Below are 19,992 nucleotides of genomic sequence, written 5' to 3'. Positions count from 1 at the left end.
AACGTCCTGGTTATGAAGGACACAACTCGTTTAGTTCTCTGCTGAACCCGAAATATTTACATCTGAGCAGAGTTGGCACGTTTTCGACTTCAGCCATTAGTGAACAGTAACTTATTTAGATGAAACTGTCATCCAGAGTAAACACTAAACCCCCTTTTTGATGTAACCATTATGTTAATAACATTAAATAATAATTTGATGCCTTATTGAGGGAAGTCACTGTTACTACAGTCACTGCATTGGTATAGACTCAATATATAAATGGAGCTTTTTATATGGTTTTTCCAACCACCACTTTGTCCCATCCAGGTCTCCGTAGTTCACGTCATAGCTTCAGGAAACAGGACGGCATGGGAGGGGCAAAGAGTGGGAGGGAGGGGCTTAGTTTGGACTCCTCAGACCCTCTAGAGCAGAGGTGGGCACTGAGGGCCAGATCCTGATACCTGGGTCAGGTGTGTTCTGCCAATCAGAAGCTGGAAAGTACCAATTCCTTTTGTCTTCCCCCACTTCCACCCTCATCTGAGATGGTATCCTCCAGCTTGTGATTGGCTGAACACACCTGACCCAGGTATCAGCATTGGTTAGTGCAGGGATATTTGGAAAACAAGCAGGACAGTGGCCCTTGAGGCCCAGGATTGCCCAGCCCTGCTCGAGAGCCTGAGAAATAAATCAGTAAATTCACCTTTGAACTCACCTGCTCTTTACAGACAACAGCTGTAGCGTGTATCTAATAATCAGTGTCTCCCAGGAAAACAAGACATGATGCAAACGCATAGTGAGCAGCATGTTTGTATTAGCGATGGTTCTTAACCAAAGTGAATGTCTGCTGGTAGTTTGTGGTGGTAGCATGCTAACGTTTGCTAATTAGCAGCTGAGGCTGATGGGAATTCCTTCACTTTGCAGATATTTATTGATTCACTCCAATATCAGACACATCGAAACATTGATCTAATGATGACGTCATAACGTGATGACACTCCCAGAGGCCTGAGCTCTACTTTGTGTGCTAATTAGAAAATGTTGTCATGCTAACATGCTAAATTAAGAGTGTGATAATGGGGAACACGTTGTTAGCGTGTTAGCATGGCTGTAGGCTCTTCTCTTTACAATTTATTTATTTTAAAAGAGATAACAGATCAGATGTAACTTCTTTGTTTTTTGTCCCAAATAGCTCAGTAGATTCATATTATTGACTGTCCCGTGGAGGAAGGGTTGGCCCCTGACACCTGTGTCCATTCACTGTGAGAGAGCAGGTCTTGTTTCTTACAGACCTGCTGTGATGCTGGAACAGGTGGCTGTTGTGCCTGCAGGCGGCACTGACAGGGATAAATGCTGGACTGTGGTTCGGAGTGAGCGCGATAGACGAGAGACCTAAAAAGTGAGCGAGCTGTGATTCAGCCAGTGTTTACAGGCTGTTTACAGGCTGTTAACGTGCTGCCGAGGTGAAAGCAGGAGGGAGAGAAGTGTTTGACTGTGTTGTTCAGATGAGGCAGCGCTCGCTCCGAGCTGTTGTAAGTGCCACAGCCGCCCCAGTAAATGAATAAACCTGGGATTTGTTTGTTCCAATCTGCCTGACGACTGTTGATGCCAGGTTGCAAACAGCGAGGGAGCGTGGGAGCCTCAGAGGCCCGATACAGGATATTAACTCTGGATCCACATCATTAGCTTCACTGAGACAGAGAGAGAGCATTACTCTGCCACTGAAAAACAACTTTTACTGTTATTACAATTGGGAACGATGCGTATCTGCACGTCCAAGACTGTTTGTCAGAAAAACCTTCAGATTAACCACATTTACATTTACAGACAGGATGCACCAGCTGAAACTGGTAAACCTGGAAACTTTCTGAAAGACACTTTGAAAACCTGATTTTGACCCAGAAAGATTCCAAACTCAGTGTGGAAACATTGGAGGTTTATTTTTTTGACTGCAGCAGCTGATTCACCTGATAAATGAACATTGATTCTAACGTGTTTGTTTCTGCTGAACCCACAGCTCCCTGGATTTCTTCTGAACAGGCTGCTTTCCTCCTCTGTGTTGCAGGAGCTTATCGACGCCGCCATGATGAGCTCCAGCCTCGGTGGGATGGGGGGCGGAGCAGCAGGAGGAGAAGTGGGCGTGGTGATGGCGGGCGGTTTGGGAGGAGCAGCGTCCGGGCTCGGAGGCGAGAACGGCCGCGTGGTGGCGCACGATTTTCCAAAAGCCGGAACTCAGGGTTTACCCTGCATGGGTAAGGCAGCCAGCCTGGGACTGTCCACAGGCATGTGATCAAAACCGAGGCTCCTGATTGGACAGGACGCTCCTTTCTGTCTGTCTACCTGTCTGTAAGGAAGGTAAGGAGAAATATTGATGAGTGGGAAGGGAGAGAGAGGAGGTAGACAGAGATGAGGAGTTAAAGAGGAATGAGAGGAAGAAGGAGGAGGAGAGATGAGAAAGGACAGAAAGCAAAGAGGCAAAATTAAAGAAGGGAAAAGGAGAAGACGAGGGAAGGAACAGAGAGAACAAAGATGGTGTAGGGAGAAAGAGATGGAGAAAGGAGAGAAGAAAGAAGGAGCAGAGAAGGAGGAAAGAGGAGGTGTGGGAGCAAAGGAAAAGATGATGAGAAATGATAAAGAAGAAATGGAGGATGGAGAGAAGTGTGAAAGGGCCCAGTGTTCACTGAAGACATGACGGTGGAGGGTCTCAGTTATGAGACGACTTAAAATGTGCAGGATTTTTAAAATGTCTTCAGTCTTTGTTCATTTAACAAACACATTTAGCTCAATAATGTAGAGAAAAATGAACCGATTCATTTGGCATAATCACACACACACACACACACACACACACGGCCTCATGTTGGTGTGTCTTGGAAGAGGAATTACACCAAATCAACACTATATATGTTTTTTTAAATGCACTGACACTGAATTACTTTGAGATTTAAGACATTTTTAAAAAGCAGATGATTCTCTGGCAACTTCTGGACCATTTTAATCCCCGTCATCTCTTTAATATGAGATCCTCCAACTTCTTCTTCTGCTGAATGCAGTGTATTAGAACAAGAAGTAAGGAAAAGGGACAGAGAAGAAGGGAGAGACGAGGAGAAAAGGGGGAAGGAAAAAGGACATGAAATGGAGGAAAGAAGGGAAACGAAAGTCAAAATAGAAAAAGTCTAAAATATTTCTCACCTGAAGAAGAACAGACGACGTTCGACAGGCAGACAGACGGATGAGTGTTCCTGTTCACTGTGAATGAACACAACAGAACTCTGATGAACAGAGAGCACCTGAACACAGCACCTGGACTGAAATGAATCAAAGCAGCTCCTGTAAGACGAGCTCTGGGCTCCTGATACTTTACTTTTTCTACGAGCGCGTCTTAAACTACAAACATCCTGTGGTGCAATAACAGAACCTGGGGGGGATTTGTTTTTTTACAGACTGAATTAACTCACCCTGGGTTCTTTTCCTCACTGCTCCTCTTCCTCCAGTCCAACACTGAGAACATCACGTGAAAAGCCACTTTCTTTCCGGAGGGTTCAGACGTCAGCGCATGTCAACGTTTTCAATCTTCGTACCGCAAAACACGGACGAACACTCGTACTGGCCATGGCGTTCAGGAGAACACCTGCTCGCCTCACAACACAGGTGACGGTTCGAGGTCTTCAAGGGTCTGAGCTGTTCAATCCAGTCTGGAAAACAAACAAATTAATAAATCCCTCTCACAGAATCCTCATGTCCATGGTCTTCACGCCCACAAACCACTGAGTTCACACTGAAACTAAAAAGGCAGGAACAAGCACCTTTGCTCCAACAATAAATCAAACACTTAGCTGCAAATAAATTCTGGGGAGGAGCGTTAAAGAGAAAAGGTCTTATCAGAAAATCCAGCCCACAGGAAACCTGAGGCAAGAGTTTCTCTGTATGTGAATCTGTGCAAGAACTTCTTGAATTTCACAGTGTTATTCACTTACACTGCCCAAAGCTGTTTATAGACAAATAGATCTGAATTACTGATCAGACTGACGAGTCCTACATGGGATAAAAAGACTGGGTCCGACACAGGGTTCCTAATAAACCGACTGGGTCTGAAACGGGGTTCCTAAAAAACTGACTGGGTCCGACACAAGTGTTCCTAATAAACCGACTGGGTGCAACATGGGGTTCCTAAAAAACCGACTGGGTCAGACACGGGGTTCCTAATAAATGGACCACTGAGTGCAGTGGTGACAGTGGACTCACTCTCACTTGTACATCCGGTCCCAGAGGAGCCACAGGATCTAGGGCGGGGTTGTGGTGCAGACATCATCCTCAGCCACGTTCCCAGCTCCTCCTGAGGGGACAAAGATACTTATTCTGTTGTTCTCCATGATAAATGCTTGTAAATTGTTACCAAGGTCTTCGTCACATTCAATCAGAACAAAACGGTGCAAATAAAAGAAGCACAGGCAGATTAGAGAACATGTGCAGCACTTTATCCTAATGTAACCCACGTCCCATACAGCAGAGAAAACCACCAGCTGTTCTGGGCGTCGTGCTGTTTACACTCCGACTTTCATTTCCATGAATTTTGCTTTAAACTTGATGTTCCCTGAGCCACATATTTAATAAAGTTAAGCCGATCCAGAACGTGACGCTTACTGCTCTACCCTGTGGTGTTCTGCTGATCTGCTGATTAAAATGCCGGCGACCGGCTGTGACGGCTGCTGTGTTTTACACATTTCCTCTGAATTTCTGGACCGAACACATGACGGTGAAACTTTTTATACTCGGACTGAAGAAAAATCAGGAAAAACATGTTCACGTTTGTATCATATGAATGATCTATGTGCCCAGCTAAACCTGTTTGTCTAAAACCTTCTTTCTAAGTGATCTATGAGTTTCTAATCTTTCGATGGTGAGATCTGTTACAATATTTAATAAAAACTCTTACATGATCCTGACTTTGGTACTTTTTCCATATCTCACGTGTCAACTTCAACAGCAGATACATTTTGAAGTAATTTGTTGATGCAGGACGTGGACGGTTAAATCAGATTTAGTCTCCAGCTCGACAAGATCTTTTTAAACTCTTTATCTGGAGACTCTTCAGAGTAAACTCTCCTCTATGGGCTCCGATATCTGAGAGTGTGAGCTCCAGTGTAATTATCTGCTGTTATCTGGCATGACCAATTGGTGGAAATGACACTTCAGCCTGCAGACAGATGTAACATCTGGCTGAGCCTCCGTAGAGACGGTTCAAACTCCTGCTCACGTCTGTCAATAGAAAAACACTGGTGAGGAAATTAGGCAGCAGGAGAACTTCTGATGGGCCCCACTCCAAAATCCACTTTAGACACGACTGACGGGGAAATTTAGACAGATCAGACAAAAAGTGGGAGGCTGGAGCGGCTCGGTCTGTCGTCACAACAACATACGATTAACATTTTTTCTGAGACTACATTTCAGCAAGACAAGGTCAGGAAAAGCAGTTTTGTCTCTGAAACATTATTGGTCCCATTCAAACACTTTCATCTGCAGAAACGTCTTAGCTGTAACCTCGACGCCTAATAACTGTTTTGCATTAGACACCCGAACTAAACACGACACTTCACTGTCCCACTGTCCCTACAGACACCTGAAGCAGCCGTGAGGATTGTTGAACCTGTGAAAAGCAGAGGATCCTGGAGGCTTCAGGCAGGTTTTAACCCTCAGAAGTGGCTCGACGACACGTTTTACCAAACAAAGTTTAAGATGAACTTGACTGTGTTTTAATGGATGAAAGGTTTTTAACGTTACAGACAAACAGGAAGCTTTTTCCAACAATTAGCTTTGTACTGGAAGGTTCAATAAATGAACACCTTTGTCTTTGCCTCTGCTTCTGCTCAGTCTCCTGTGTCTCCTTCACCCTTTATCTCTTTGCTTTATCGATCCATCCTTTGATGCAATGTCTTAATTTCCACTTCCCTCTCTCCTGCACCACAGCTCTGTCTTCATCACACTTAAAGCCCCTCTTCCTGCCCCATTCTGGCTCTTTCCATCCGTTTCTTTTCATTAGCTTCAGATGTTTTCTGGGCTCCCTGGACCTTTCATCGAACGGACTATTGTCCTGCAGGGACATCATATCATGCAACGCCTCATTACTCTACTGCTGTGGGGGAGGACGAGACAGATGGGGTCGGCATAAAGCTGTCAATTAGCCCCGGAAAGGCCCTGATTAGGAGTTTGTGGCCCATTACCTTCCACTGCTCGCCCTCTTGGAAACCTCCAGAAGACCGGCGATGAGGAGGAGGAGGAGGAGGACTGGGTCCCTGAGGGTTCCTGACAACACACCAGGCCAGACTCCACTGTGGAGAAACAGAAAAGTTTGAAATGAGATGGAGCAGCTCTGACAAACTTCAGCACAGGAAGGAAGATTGAGGCTCTGTCTCACACACACACATTAACAAACACACACACACACACACACACACACACACATTAACACACACACACACACATTAACACACACACACACACATTAACAAACACACGCACACACACACACATTAACACACACACACACACATTAACACACACACACACACACACATTAACAAACACACGCACACATTAACAAACACACACACAAGCCATACATGCACACACACACAAACACACACACAAGGTTTCATCCACCACAAGCTGCAGCATGAAGCTCTGCTTTGTGTTCAACTTCTGATTTCTGAAGGAATTATGGGAAAACATCTGATGAGGAGTCAGATGAGAAGAAAAGTGGTTCCACTACCACATTGTGTTTGTGAGCAGCCGGTTCAACCTCTCAGAGAGGATTATGGGGGTTTTAAATGACCATCAAACATGGACACACTGTGCAGACAGAGGAGCCAAGATGATTGGCTGGAATTAATGACAGCCAGTTAAAGCGTGTAATATGTAATTATGGCTTTGGGCTTTGAGTGACAGCAGCGCTCCATCATCATCATCATCATCATCATCATCATCATCTGTTGGACACATCAGGTTAGCCTGTAGTCATGTGACTGCAGCCTCCTTCCATCAGCCAGAGGAACTGGTGAGAGTCAGTACTGAGCTACATGTGTTTTATCAGCCCCAGTGGTGGAACTACAGCTGAGACATGTCCACAGAGACTCAGGGCTGAAACTCCTGCCCAAACCACCAGAGTCCATCTCTCTAGACCTTCTGACTTTAGTTTCTTCCTCCTGAGCCTGTCGGTAAATCTGTAAGAACTCTTCATTAAAGCAGCTGCTCACTTTGACCAGACAGGAGGAAATACGGCATTTGTCCACATTGGTCTTTAGTGAGTATTAGTGGCAGCAGGACGTGGGACTGAGTCGGAAAACACCACAGCGGGTGTGTCCATGGGGGGTTTTGCAGTCTGGACACAGTGGAGCTCTGGGGCCGACAGCAGCTCAGTATCAGTGACGATGAGCTGAGTTCAGGTGCTGCAGCCCTGAAAAGATTTGTGTAAAACCTGGGACTCCTCATCATCAGCTGCTGAATATTCGTGAATATGAGGTGAATCCAGGTAAAGATCTGTCCCCCAGTTACCAACAGCACGAGGCACAAACAGGAAGACAAGTGGAGGAATTTAAAGCTTCAGCTGTAAAGTGTTTCAAACAGCTGCAGCTCAGTAAGGTTCTTTGGAAGGAGACGCCAATGTAGTCACAGTGACACCAGGTGGACACACACAACATCTGCACACACACTGTGCATCACTTCATCACCGGTTTATTCTCCTCTGTGACCCGAACCTCCAGCTGCACCCTGATAACCAGACGTGTCAGAGCAGGACCCGGCTCCAGACTTAAACACAGTAGAAACGGCTCCTGGGTCCAGCGAACTGTGGCAGACCTCCAGAGTCCAGACTGGTCAGTTTGTGTCAGGAGACGTTCAGAGACGTCCTGCTCACACTTAAGACACTGAGCTCAGGAAAAGCACATTTAAGACCAATGACAAACAAACCAAAACCATCACGAACAGGCAGAAAATGCCCTGCGGTACAAAACTATCCAAAATACCACCAAGACCCAAAAATAATCGACAACATTTACTACAGAGACAAAAACTAAAAAAGAAAATAAGGAGAGATGCAAACATCCAGAAAAACAAGGAAAAGACACACGAAGCAGCAGAATGACCAGAAACCATCACAACATCACGGCTGTTAAATTTGGGTCACCACCACCTGCGGCTCAGCAGAACCTCTACCCACAATGCACAGGGACACGTCTCACCTGAGCGCAGCCCCGCGAACCGTCCTGCGTCCATTTACCGGCGCCCGGTCCAACAGCGTCAGACGGAACATCCACGGGCCGAGAGCGGGTCACTCAGAATCCAGACCGGACGGCAACGACATCCAGGCCTGAAACGCGAACTGCGTCCACCTGAGTCACCTTCAGTTTCTTCCTCTCTGGTTTTATTTAAGGCGCGTTACCGCCACCTACTGTTGTGGAGTAATTCCCCCAAACAAGACTCAAAAAACGACTGTAGCACTCATTACAAATAATAACATCAACAATAAGAATTATTATCTTTTCAATTTAAAACATACGTTTTATTTTTTAGCAGATTTGAAATGACTAATATCCACTTTGTCAATAAATTCATTTCTCGCTGATTTCAAAAGTACAAAAAAACAAATAATCCTCAGATAGTTCAAACTACAGAATAACCATCAGTCCATTATTGAAATGATCTGAGAGCATCAAAAATAAAAATGTTTCTCTGAAAACATAAAGTGTTTACAGGTAAATAAAACTCAACCTGAGATTTTGCGTTTTGTTTGAGCAGTTTCACCGTAAAACCACATAGTTTGAATAAACCCTGAACATAACACGGCATGTTTACGTTTCTTCTGTCTGCCAGAATTTGGTCATTTCAACTAGTAAAAACCTGTTACAGATGTGGGATCAGAACATTAAAGTCACATTATTGTGCTGTTCAGACATTTCACGTTGATGCTTGAGCCAAATTCCTAATAAACAGACTGGGTCTGACACAGGGGTTCCTAATAAACTGACCTGTTTGCACCCAACAGTAAATAACAACTGATTTAAAGCTGGGACGGAAACTGACGGACGCTCATGCACAGCACATGTGATCTGTGGTGAATCTGCTCAAACCCAGTGGGACCAGTTTGTTCCTCTGAGCTTCACGAGCACAAACGTCTTCAGCAGCAGGAACAGACACTGGTCATCATTCAGCGTATCATCGACTCAGCCTCACAGGAGAGTCTTAAAGTAAAACTGATGGTTAGAAATAAGTAAACTAATGTCTGTGAATCTGCAAATCAAATGTGATATTTGATAAATGATTTTTAAAAATCTGATCAGCTCAGTTAAAAATGTTGTTTTTAAGGAATCAACATAAAAATGCTCCTGATGTTGTAAATATTCTGTAAAACCTGATGAGCGTTTTGTTGGACATAAGTCAGAGGACACGCTGAATATCAGACCGTTTGTCGTCCGGCTGCTTCATAGACTCCAGCCTCAGCACAGAGGAAATCAACAACAAAACACAAGCGAAGACGTCTCACTCTGCTCGTATTTCCAAGAACCAGGAGCAGCAAAAGTCAAAGGTTGTTCCAACGATAAGTTTCTTCAAAAGCAAAGTCTGGTTTCTTTGACTTCAGGGTCTCTGGTTTGACGGTGGCTCATAAATCCTCAAATCCTTCATTTGTGGTGTAAATTCAACAAAAACGTGAGAACAGTAACTTACTGAAGATATTAATGGCCATTAACAATGTGCGTAAAGTGCTTTGGAAATGACTTTGAGATGTTAAACTGAATTAAAAAAACAAATGAGTGTTTTTCCAGATTGTACGTTTTCTTTCTGTCGACAACCCAAACATTAAAACCACCAATAAACTAAATATATCTGACGTCTATCAAGAAGAAATACGCAAATATTTGATTAGGAATGAAAAACATGGCCCACAGGAGTTTGCATCTCTCAAAGCATCATGGGAAGTGTAGTTACAACATTATCAGTATCAGTATCACTGTTGTCATCAGCTCCAGTGACTGTAACCACAGTACAGTTTCATCTGATCCGCCCAGCTCTCTGCTCTCGAGTTACGCTGCCGTGTCTCAGTTATTCTGCAGCTCATCACTTATTTAGAGCTGAGCCCATCAGAACAGGTTTTAGCCTCAGGGATGGAAAGTCAAAGTACAGAGTCTGAACTGCTCCCAGTAAAACCACACTGAGTAACACCAGACGCACCCTGTTAATCCCACATAAAGAAAATATTTTGATTGAAGGAAGCTGCTTATTAAAGATACGTTTTGAACCGTAGAGCAGATGATAATGACCAGAGGCCACAGGTATTTATCAGCTGAATGACTGAACTATGGCTCTTCAGCCCTTTTGATTCTCTGTGGTGGTTTCTGAGCTGGTGTCGGCGTGTTCGGCTACATGGGATGTGTTTGGTGTGAAAGCTGATGGACCTCAGTGCTGAAATATCGTCAAACCAGAGGCCCGAGTCTTTAAAAAGTGCACAAGATCTACAGTATCAGTCAGAGCGAGGAATAAAGTCCAGAAACCCAAACCTGCGTCTCCATCCTCCTCCAGCCCTTTCAGCTGATGATGAAGACTCTCGGGCCTTCCTCTCTCATGGGAGGAAGACTCTCGATCACCACGTTGTCCATCAGTCCGTATTTATCCTCTTTCTTAGTCCACCTTCCTCCTGCTCGTCCATTGGGTGAAATCTCCTCTGTGCACCCGTCCATCTCCACCGGCTGAGACAGCTGATTGGTCAGCTGCTTCATCGTCACCTGCGTTAAGAGACAGAGAAGAATTTGCCACCGAGCTGTAACAAACATCTGTTCCACATTTATCCGATGTGGAGGGGAGGGTCCACTGACCTGCAGGTCTCTGAACAGGTGCAGCATGGTCACGCCCACCACAATGACCAGAAAGGATCCCAGCGTCGTGACCACGTCCACGGCCACCATGCTCCTCCACTCCTGGAAGAGGATGATGGAGGTGGACAGAACCACGGAGGTGAAGAGGACGTAGTAAATGGGGTAGACGAGCAGGGTGTTGAAGGTGTCCAGGGACTTGTTCAGGTAGTTCACCTGCAGGCAGCGACATGGAGAACTTCAGTTTATTTATTCTGAAAATGATCGACCAACTCTGCAGTTTCCCTCAGTTCAAACGTTACATCACCATCACCTCATCTTATTTTTGTTCTGAACACATCTCATTAGCAGGAACAAGCTCATCTGTAAACTCAGACTGTTTGTCTGTCGTGGCTTCACACATCTCAAGCAAAAGCAGAAACAAAACATTGCAGCTCACCTGAATTACCACCGAGACGATGAGAGTTAGCAGCAGGATCCAGGTGAGAGGGTTAGCAAGAACTGAAGCATCATAAGCCACTAACCAGACGGAGAAGAGGGTTAATTTTCCAAATGTCTCTCAGCACAGATGAAACGTGCTGGTGCAGATAAACATCTAAATATTCAGCTAAAACTCTGCACTGTCTCTGATTAGACCATAATTAGTGGTTTTACTTATTACAGAGCAGACTTGATGTGACTGACTAAAAAATGTTTTAATCCATTTTTATCATGTTTCTTATCAGCACGACATCAAACTTCATCAAACAAAATGAAGAAATAAAACATTCCTGTCTTTCATTTTTCGCTAAGCTCCATTTTGCTCGTCTCACCGGTGCTGATGACGATGGCGAGACCTTTGACGGAGGAGACGGTGAAGGCTCCGAGCAGCGAGCAGATGCTGATGTAGACGAGGATGTTGGATCGGCCGAACCGAGGACAGAAGTACAGCACGAGCACGGCGCACAACAGCAGCACTGCAGACGCGTACACCAGGAAACCTGCGGCACAAACACACGTTCTTTAAACTCTTCACTCTGTTTCTGGGCCCACAGAATATGCTCAGACCGTCCTCACACACAGACGGATCAAGACAATCAATCAGAAATATCATAGAACTCTTCTACACTTTCCATGTGTCAGTGATAATAAAAGGATTTCCTGTTTTTGGACCACGTCACATGACAAACACGGAGGTTTGACCACTACACTTAAATCACTTCAGAGCCCAGCGGCGTTCCCGGACTTTGTCCTGCTCTCACCGGGCTCCAGCAGCTTATTGGTCATGTCTTGCAGTGATGTCACTTCCTTTTCCTCTGGGGCGTGGATGACCAACAGCACGCTTCCCAGCACGCACAGGATGCAGCCGAGCTTCCCCACCACGTTCAACGCCTCCCCCAGCAGGTAAGAGGACAGAACTGCACTGAAACGCACAGCAGAAGTCGTTAAACCAGAGCGACGTTTAGCTGCAGGTAGTTTGTGACCACGACGTGCAGCTAAGCTGAAACCTGAGCAGGAATCGAGATGTACCTGATGAGGACGCTCAGAGCTCCCAGCGGCGTCACCAGCGTGGCCGGAGCAAACATGTAGGCGACAAAGTTACAGGCCTCCCCTGCTCCCACTGCAGAGACAGAACAGCCACAAACCACATGGTAACGTGTCGTCTCACTGCTTTACACAAGATTATCTCCTTCTGTTCGTCCTGCAACTTTATTCTCTGACAACTTACTGGTTAACAGGCCTCCCCACCACAGCCAGTCCTTCAGGTACCCATGACCTCCATCACCTACACACACACACACACACACACACACACACACAACATCATATCTTTGTATCTAATGACAGAAAACATTTATTCATTTCCAGACTAAGAGGCAATTATGTGCCTGTTGCAAGATTCAAGCAGGAGTGAGACCTCTGTAAAAACATCAGCCCCACTCACCTGCTCTGGTGTGTCCGGTGCTGGCCAATCGGAGCAGAGCTTTCTTCTTGAGAATGACACTCCCACCAATCAGGAAGGCCGACATCAGAGCTAGAGTCAGGCCCAGCCAGAGGTTGTAGCTGGTGTTTGTCTGCACATCTGGGGACAAACAGTCAGAGTGTGTGTCTCCGAGGCTGAGACCCTGCAGTCTGTGTGTTCAGAGACTTTATGAGACCAGAAAAACTAATTTACCAAAGGACTTTCAAAGACAACAAGACGCTGGAGTTTCCCTCCCACTGATGTTTCCACAGTGGCAACAAACCCAACCAGCCGTTCTCAGATCCAGCCTGGTCCACTGGGGTATTAAGAGTTATTCCTGGAAACATGACGTCTCCTACCTCAACAAGACGGGGAGATTTACAGAAACCCTTAAAGTACTCCCTGACAGCAGGTGACACCAAAACACATCCATCAGGACCAAACCCGTTCTCGCTGCAGCGCCGAGCTCAACACATCCTGTGTTATTTATACCGTGTGCTAACGAGCTGCGTCACCCCCTCCACCCACGAGACTACCTGGAACAAGTTTGGCCTCCTGGAAGTTTGGTTTCAGGAACTCATCCCCGAACAAAGAACAATGGAAACAAAAGCAGAAGCAGATGCAAATGACCAGTGGCTAAGTTCCTGTAGGTGTGAAGACCTAATCTGTACATTCTTTCAACTATCATTTAATCAGCTTTGGAGCAGCAGTGGAAAAAAGGCCCCAGTTCCTCTTTGCCCTGTAAACATGTTTCATATTTCAGAGCATTTTATGTTAAAGGTTTAAATAAACACAATTAAACTGCAGCCTGGAAGCAGAAGGTAAAGCCTGAACTTTGACCCTAAACGAAGACCCTCCCTGCGGGTGCGTGTGCGTGTGTGCGGGTGCGTGTGTGTGTGTGTGTGTGTGTACCTGCTGCCTGAGTGCTGGTGTTCACCTGTGTGTAGAACTGGGTTTGACCTCCTGTCACCAAACACAGCGCAGACTGAGAGCCGCACCACAGCTTCACCACAGAGCCTGCAGAGACACAGCATGGAAACCAGTCAGGCATTCGCTCAAACCAGTTTGTTTCCTGTCCACTCAGGTCCCAGGGAGGCGTCGGGCCACCACTGGTCTCCAGAACAGCTGAGACTCTCTGAGCATCTGGAGGTTTTATTACAGTAAAACTAAACTTTAACCTCTGGGATCATCTGGATTCACTGGACGATCAGAGCAGTGAAGGATCAGCTGGATCAACGTGGAGCTGAGGAACAGACTAACAAAGTCTGAACCAATTGTCCTGGTTTGTTTGATTCCCCACTGTCAGATGACAACAGGAAACACACTTTGTTCATGTCTGATGCCGACGACAAACTACACGACACAAAAATCATGACTGGCTTCAGGTTAGCTGTTTGCCGACTGAACATGAGTTTCCTGAGTGTTTGCTGATCCAGTTTCTGTCTCCCTGATTAAACACTCGGTCTGTGTGCAGACTTGTGCAATACTGGTCCGACCGCTGTGCCGATCAGAGTAACATGAGAGCGCTAAGACGACCAGGCCGAGCAGTTTGATGTTTACACTGTACACAGGCCACCACAGCACCGTGCTGCGCTTTGGACAGAGAATATTGCTCCTGTCGCAGAACACTTCAGCCTAAAACCTGAAGAGACGTCCCCAGTGAGGCCTGAGCCAGAACCACTGAACTCAGATGGGCCTGTGGACTAATCCTGATCAGGGTTTCCATTTCTTCAGTGGTACCATATTTACGTCACAGATCACACCCCACCCTGAAAGCTCGGCCACACTTCAGGCTGGAAACCTGGTCCCTGTCAGACCAACGTCAAACATGCTGTCGCTGCTTTTTGTCAAATTTCTGCAGCAGAAACCCCAAGAAGACCTAAACCTGCAGTGACCCTGAAGCTCCTCCAGAACTGACCCCAGTTTTATTTTCTGCCAAACGTCCTGTACTCTGAAGAATCACATACACTACTCACAAAAAGTTAGGGATATATGACTTTTTCAGAATTTCAGAATGCACCTAAAATGCACTATAACCTTTACAGCTGAACTTAATTTGACTTTCTCTGAACCGTTGAATGCACATGTCCAACTGTTCAGTGTTTCAGTACTTACTGCATAACATGCTGTTCTCTAACAAGGTGATTCACCACGAAAATCACTACAAGTGTCTGATCCATGACCATCGACCAGTAAATGTTCTGGTTCAATGACAGTTTGTATTTAAACAGTCTGACATCATCAGACCAAGAAACAAGAAACCAAGTTATTGAGACACTGACATTTTTGGTTAATACCCACCACTGTTGTTAGCTTTTGTTTCAATAAACTGTTTGAGATGAAGAAATTACATACTTCTACTTAAATGTCCTACTTTCATGATATAATATCACTGTAGTATGACCTTTTTACATTTTCCATAAATCTCACCTGAAAGTCCAATATCCCAAACTCTTTGTGAGTTTTGTATGTTCAGTGGTTTATTACAGGCGGTTTTATGTTTTGCTGCAATAATATTTGCACTGGTGACGTCACTGCAAACATGAGACGATCTAATCGCTAAAGTAAATAGACAACAGACAACAGTTGGTCTGTGCTGCTGCAGGGTTTGTCCGGTTCTACGCACCTACAGGAATTTAGAATCAAACAGCAGAGAATAAATCAAATGAAGCCGCTCTGGGCTCAGGTGGTTCTGTCTTTAGACCGTGAGGGTCTTTCTTTAATCCGGGTAAAGGGTCATTGCCCCCAAATGATGAAGCTGACGGTGTTTGACAGATTAGACTGATTCGGTCTGTTTCACTAAAATAAACGTTACTTTTCCTCAGAGCCTCGTTTGTTTTCGTGCTGAGGAGATTTAACGCTGTTCTCACCGTTGATGCAAGTCTCGTTGCTCAGATGCACATCTCGCATTGCGGCGCTTTGTGCGGGGAAACTGCGGGAAGTCGGTGAAAAATACAAAACTGACTAAAAACCGAACAGGCCCGTCTCCCTCCGGTACATGGGTCCGGTCGTTCCGCGGGTCCGGTCACAGCAAACAGCCCTCGCACCGAGAAAAGATGCTTCCTTGTCCTGGACTCAGCAGGTAACAGGTAACCCGGTGAACCGCACAGCCCCGCCCCCGACGCCGTCACGGAGCAGGTGTGTCACATGCCCCCCCCCCCCGCGCGCGCAAACAGGAAGTGGAGACAAACGCTGCAGCAGGTTTAGGAGGAAAATACTCAACTGCATCCAAATATTCATCTTTCATTTTAATATCTCACTGAGAGACAGTGACTTGTTATTACTCATAAGTTTAATAATGATCCAGGTTTTAATTAATAACTGAAAACACCTTTAAATAACATGATGTTAATGTTTTTGATCATTTCAGTTCTCAGTGATTAACACATGACCCAGGAAACACGTCAATGAAAACACGTGATCTGATGTTTCCACAATTCACAAAACTTTATTTTCTAGGAAAAAGACCTTCCATCCACGTCTCTTTGTTTGACAGCAGCTGCTGCTCCTCCGTTAAGGGCTGGACGTTCAGTTGCAGTAGTTCTGCAGGTCGAAGATGTTGCAGGGGTTGTGGCAGCACTGCTCCACGATGCCTCGCTTCATCATCATCTCCATCTGGTCCTTGAAGGCGAATTCGGCCACCTCATTCTCGCCACCCACTGCTGCAGCTCCGCCTGCCTTTGGGGGCAGGAAACCTGATGGAAAGACCAAGAGACGTTCATCGTCACTACAGTTAGGCCTGATGTGTGAGGAGACATCACCTGTATAATCTAACAACATCTGGGCCGTCCAGAGGCTCTGATGACCTAAACTCACTCCCACCTTAAGCCCCTCCCATCTCTCCTTGTTTCCTGAAGCTACGACGTGAACTACGTTTGCCTGGTTGGGACAAACAGTCCAGTACAAACCCACCTCTGGTTATGGGGTCTGTGTTTGTTTATTGATTGTGTGCATGTTGGAGTTGGGGTCTCACCCAGCAGAGGGTCGACATCTCTCTTGGGGTTGTAGAAGAAGCCTCTGTCTCCACAGACCAGGTAAAGGGCGTCGACCAGGTGAGAGCCACACAGGTGCTGTGGAGGCGTGAGGGCCTGGGAGCCTGGCCACGACACAACCAGTAAAACCAGCAGAGAGACAGACTGGAGCCACAGTGCCGCCATACTGGAGGAGAGCTGCACACACAGTCATCTTTAGATTGAACTTTTAAAGGTTCAGAAGAGTCAGATCAGACATAAACATTTCTCATGTTTTCTTTCTTTAATTTCTGTCTTAAATGATCAAATAGCGTCAGGAGGAGCAGATGTAGGATTAGGGAGGAGACATGGAGGTGTAGTTGCAGAAAAACGAGGAGAAGGAGGAAAAGTGATGGAAGAGAAGTTTTCCTTTGGAGGTGGTGAAGCAGAAACAGGAGGTGATGGAGGAAGAGGAAGGGGAGGTGTAGGAGCAGCTCCACCTCTATCCAGAGATGGAGGAGCAATAGAGGAGCAGCAGCAGCTTACCTGCTCGTTGCCGGAGGAAGAGGAGGAGGAGAGTCTGTGATGAAGAGGAGCAGGCAGATGAGAGCTGGCAGGTGTGAGGCAGAGCGAAGTATCTCGTCTCCTTTTAAACGCCGTCACCTCCACCTGGACACGCCCACTGTCAATCATTACACCTCAGGCTGAACAGCGTGTGTGTGGACAAACACCTGCTGGTCAGCACATCTGCAGCCACAGGTTAGTTCTGACTGACTGGTTACAGCACTTAGTAAAACAAACGGAGCAAATGAGGCGACATGATCTGATCACCTCTTACTGACAAATATTGATCATCATCAGCCGCCTGCTGCTCTGCTGAGCTCAGCACTTCAGCCCAATACAGAGAGCGATTGTGGTGTCCTCAGCCTAATGTGTGTGAAACCAGAACCTGGTCTAGCTTATCGGTCTGTGCCTTAGACCTCCATTGTTGTCCATAAACTGACACACCGCTGATCTGGCTCACATGGTTCTTCCTCACCAACAATGTGAGGCCCATCTTCTTCCAAAAACCAGCTCCAGACTCTGAGAACGGCCGTCACTGTTTACTACATTTATCTGATAACTTTAGTACAGTCTGATCATCAAACTTTATTGATCCCTGGTGGGAAATTCCCAAGATACCCAGCGGTATATAAAGTACTTCAAATTAGAAGTATATAAGGTAGTCGACGTCAGCTACCCAGAGGTATATAAAGTACTTCAAATTAGAAGTATATAAGGTAGTTAACCTCAGCTACCCAGCGGTATATAAAGTACTTCAAATTAGAAGTATATAAGGTAGTCGACGTCAGCTACCCAGAGGTATATAAAGTACTTCAAATTAGAAGTATATAAGGTAGTCGACGTCAGCTACCCAGAGGTATATAAAGTACTTCAAATTAGAAGTATATAAGGTAGTTAACCTCAGCTACCCAGCGGTATATAAAGTACTTCAAATTAGAAGTATATAAGGTAGTTAACCTCAGCTACCCAGAGGTATATAAAGTACTTCAAATTAGAAGTATATAAGGTAGTCGACGTCAGCTACCCAGAGGTATATAAAGTACTTCAAATTAGAAGTATATAAGGTAGTCGACGTCAGCTACCCAGAGGTATATAAAGTACTTCAAATTAGAAGTATATAAGGTAGTCGACGTCAGCTACCCAGCGGTATATTAAGTACTTCAAATTAGAAGTATATAAGGTAGTTGACGTCAGCTACCCAGAGGTATATAAAGTACTTCAAATTAGAAGTATATAAGGTAGTTGACGTCAGCTACCCAGCGGTATATAAAGTACTTCAAATTAGAAGTATATAAGGTAGTTGACGTCAGCTACCCAGAGGTATATAAAGTACTTCAAATTAGAAGTATATAAGGTAGTTAACGTCAGCTACCCAGCGGTATATAAAGTACTTCAAATTAGAAGTATATAAGGTAGTTGATGTCAGCTACCCAGCGGTATATTAAGTACTTCAAATTAGAAGTATATAAGGTAGTTGACGTCAGCTACCCAGAGGTATATAAAGTACTTCAAATTAGAAGTATATAAGGTAGTTGACGTCAGCTACCCAGCGGTATATAAAGTACTTCAAATTAGAAGTATATAAGGTAGTCGACGTCAGCTACCCAGAGGTATATAAAGTACTTCAAATTAGAAGTATATAAGGTAGTCGACGTCAGCTACCCAGAGGTATATAAAGTACTTCAAATTAGAAGTATATAAGGTAGTCGACGTCAGCTACCCAGCGGTATATAAAGTACTTCAAATTAGAAGTATATAAGGTAGTTGACGTCAGCTACCCAGCGGTATATTAAGTACTTCAAATTAGAAGTATATAAGGTAGTTAACGTCAGCTACCCAACGGTATATAAAGTACTTCAAATTAGAAGTATATAAGGTAGTTGACGTCAGCTACCCAGAGGTATATAAAGTACTTCAAATTAGAAGTATATAAGGTAGTCGACGTCAGCTACCCAGAGGTATATTAAGTACTTCAAATTAGAAGTATATAAGGTAGTTAACGTCAGCTACCCAGCGGTATATTAAGTACTTCAAATTAGAAGTATATAAGGTAGTTGACGTCAGCTACCCAGCGGTATATTAAGTACTTCAAATTAGAAGTATATAAGGTAGTTAACGTCAGCTACCCAACGGTATATAAAGTACTTCAAATTAGAAGTATATAAGGTAGTTGACGTCAGCTACCCAGAGGTATATAAAGTACTTCAAATTAGAAGTATATAAGGTAGTCGACGTCAGCTACCCAGCGGTATATAAAGTACTTCAAATTAGAAGTATATAAGGTAGTTAATAGAAACTGCACCACACAGGGTACTGTGTGTAATACTGTGTGTAATACTGTGTGTAATACTGTGTGTAATACTGTGTGTGCTGACTGAGCTCTTGTTGCAGCTTGTTTGTCCTTTAGAGCAAAAACTCAACGAGCCGTGACGAAGCGTCACGATGACACAGGAGAAGATGAGTCTGATGTGCAGACACAGATCTCCCAGAAACCCCGTCTGCTGCCTCGCACTCACAGGAGACTCCACCTTTATTATGTATCAGGTACATTCAAGCAGGGACATTAGTGCTCACATAACTGAGCAGGTGTCCTACATGTATCTGTTTCATCAGCATCTTTGCATTGATGATCCAATTCAATTCAATTCAATTCAATTTTATTTGTATAGCGCCAAATCACAATACAAATCATCTC

The 19,992-nt window shown here is 45.0% G+C and overlaps 3 protein-coding genes and 1 long non-coding RNA gene across 8 annotated transcripts in view; 1 reads left to right on the top strand and 3 right to left on the bottom strand.

Annotated features, from left to right (window-relative positions):
- The window catches only part of LOC113143472 (glutamate receptor 1-like), an 88,448-nt gene extending 83,597 nt beyond the window's left edge, over positions 1-4,851 (top strand). For 2 of the 5 annotated variants that reach the window (XM_026329112.2, XM_026329115.2), the window contains one exon: positions 1,997-2,305. In XM_026329112.2, coding sequence (XP_026184897.1) covers positions 1,997-2,269 — 273 coding nt within the window. In that variant the 3' untranslated portion in view covers positions 2,270-2,305. Of the gene's footprint in view, positions 1-1,996; positions 2,306-3,473 lie in introns of those variants that run through there. The other 3 variants (XM_026329113.1, XR_003297034.1, XM_026329114.2) reach the window with 3 other exon arrangements.
- On the bottom strand, positions 2,193-3,576 carry LOC117152721 (uncharacterized). The gene is made up of 3 exons (XR_004463216.1): positions 3,438-3,576; positions 3,172-3,228; positions 2,193-2,323 (listed from the first exon to the last, which is right to left on the bottom strand). It is a non-coding gene; the product is annotated as an uncharacterized LOC117152721 (long non-coding RNA).
- Positions 4,852-10,356: 5,505 nt separating the features above from the next.
- Positions 10,357-15,847, bottom strand: nipal4 (NIPA like domain containing 4). Its single transcript, XM_026329121.1, has 10 exons — positions 15,654-15,847; positions 13,696-13,800; positions 12,766-12,903; positions 12,550-12,606; positions 12,351-12,441; positions 12,083-12,243; positions 11,654-11,821; positions 11,281-11,360; positions 10,845-11,057; positions 10,357-10,754 (listed from the first exon to the last, which is right to left on the bottom strand). Exons 1-10 carry the CDS (start codon positions 15,691-15,693, stop codon positions 10,557-10,559), a joined length of 1,251 nt encoding a protein of 416 aa, XP_026184906.1. The 5' UTR covers positions 15,694-15,847; the 3' UTR covers positions 10,357-10,556.
- Positions 15,848-16,206: 359 nt separating this feature from the next.
- Positions 16,207-17,295, bottom strand: ins (preproinsulin). Its single transcript, XM_026329134.1, has 3 exons — positions 17,280-17,295; positions 16,757-16,952; positions 16,207-16,478 (listed from the first exon to the last, which is right to left on the bottom strand). The coding sequence occupies exons 2-3, from the start codon at positions 16,938-16,940 to the stop codon at positions 16,312-16,314; spliced, it is 351 nt and encodes a 116-aa protein (XP_026184919.1). The 5' UTR covers positions 16,941-16,952; positions 17,280-17,295; the 3' UTR covers positions 16,207-16,311.
- Positions 17,296-19,992: the final 2,697 nt, after the last annotated feature.

The sequence above is a fragment of the Mastacembelus armatus genome, chromosome 14 (genome assembly GCF_900324485.2).
Source record: "Mastacembelus armatus chromosome 14, fMasArm1.2, whole genome shotgun sequence".
Classification (NCBI taxonomy): domain Eukaryota; kingdom Metazoa; phylum Chordata; class Actinopteri; order Synbranchiformes; family Mastacembelidae; genus Mastacembelus; species Mastacembelus armatus.
The sequence above is the reverse complement of the archived record's forward strand: the minus strand, read 5'-3'. Positions and strand labels throughout refer to the sequence as shown.

What these genes read in the sequence shown, in the direction of transcription:
- nipal4 (XM_026329121.1), bottom strand. Translation starts at nt 15,693, where the DNA reads ATGCGAGATGTGCATCTGAGCAACGAGACTTGCATCAACG. An exon ending in GTGGGGAGGCCTGTTAACCA is followed by an intron (nt 12,442 to 12,549) that starts GTAAGTTGTCAG and finishes CTGTCTCTGCAG; the next exon opens with TGGGAGCAGGGGAGGCCTGT. An exon ending in CAATAAGCTGCTGGAGCCCG is followed by an intron (nt 11,822 to 12,082) that starts GTGAGAGCAGGA and finishes TTTGTGCCGCAG; the next exon opens with GTTTCCTGGTGTACGCGTCT.
- ins (XM_026329134.1), bottom strand. Translation starts at nt 16,940, where the DNA reads ATGGCGGCACTGTGGCTCCAGTCTGTCTCTCTGCTGGTTTTACTGGTT. An exon ending in AGATGTCGACCCTCTGCTGG is followed by an intron (nt 16,479 to 16,756) that starts GTGAGACCCCAA and finishes TCTTTCCATCAG; the next exon opens with GTTTCCTGCCCCCAAAGGCA.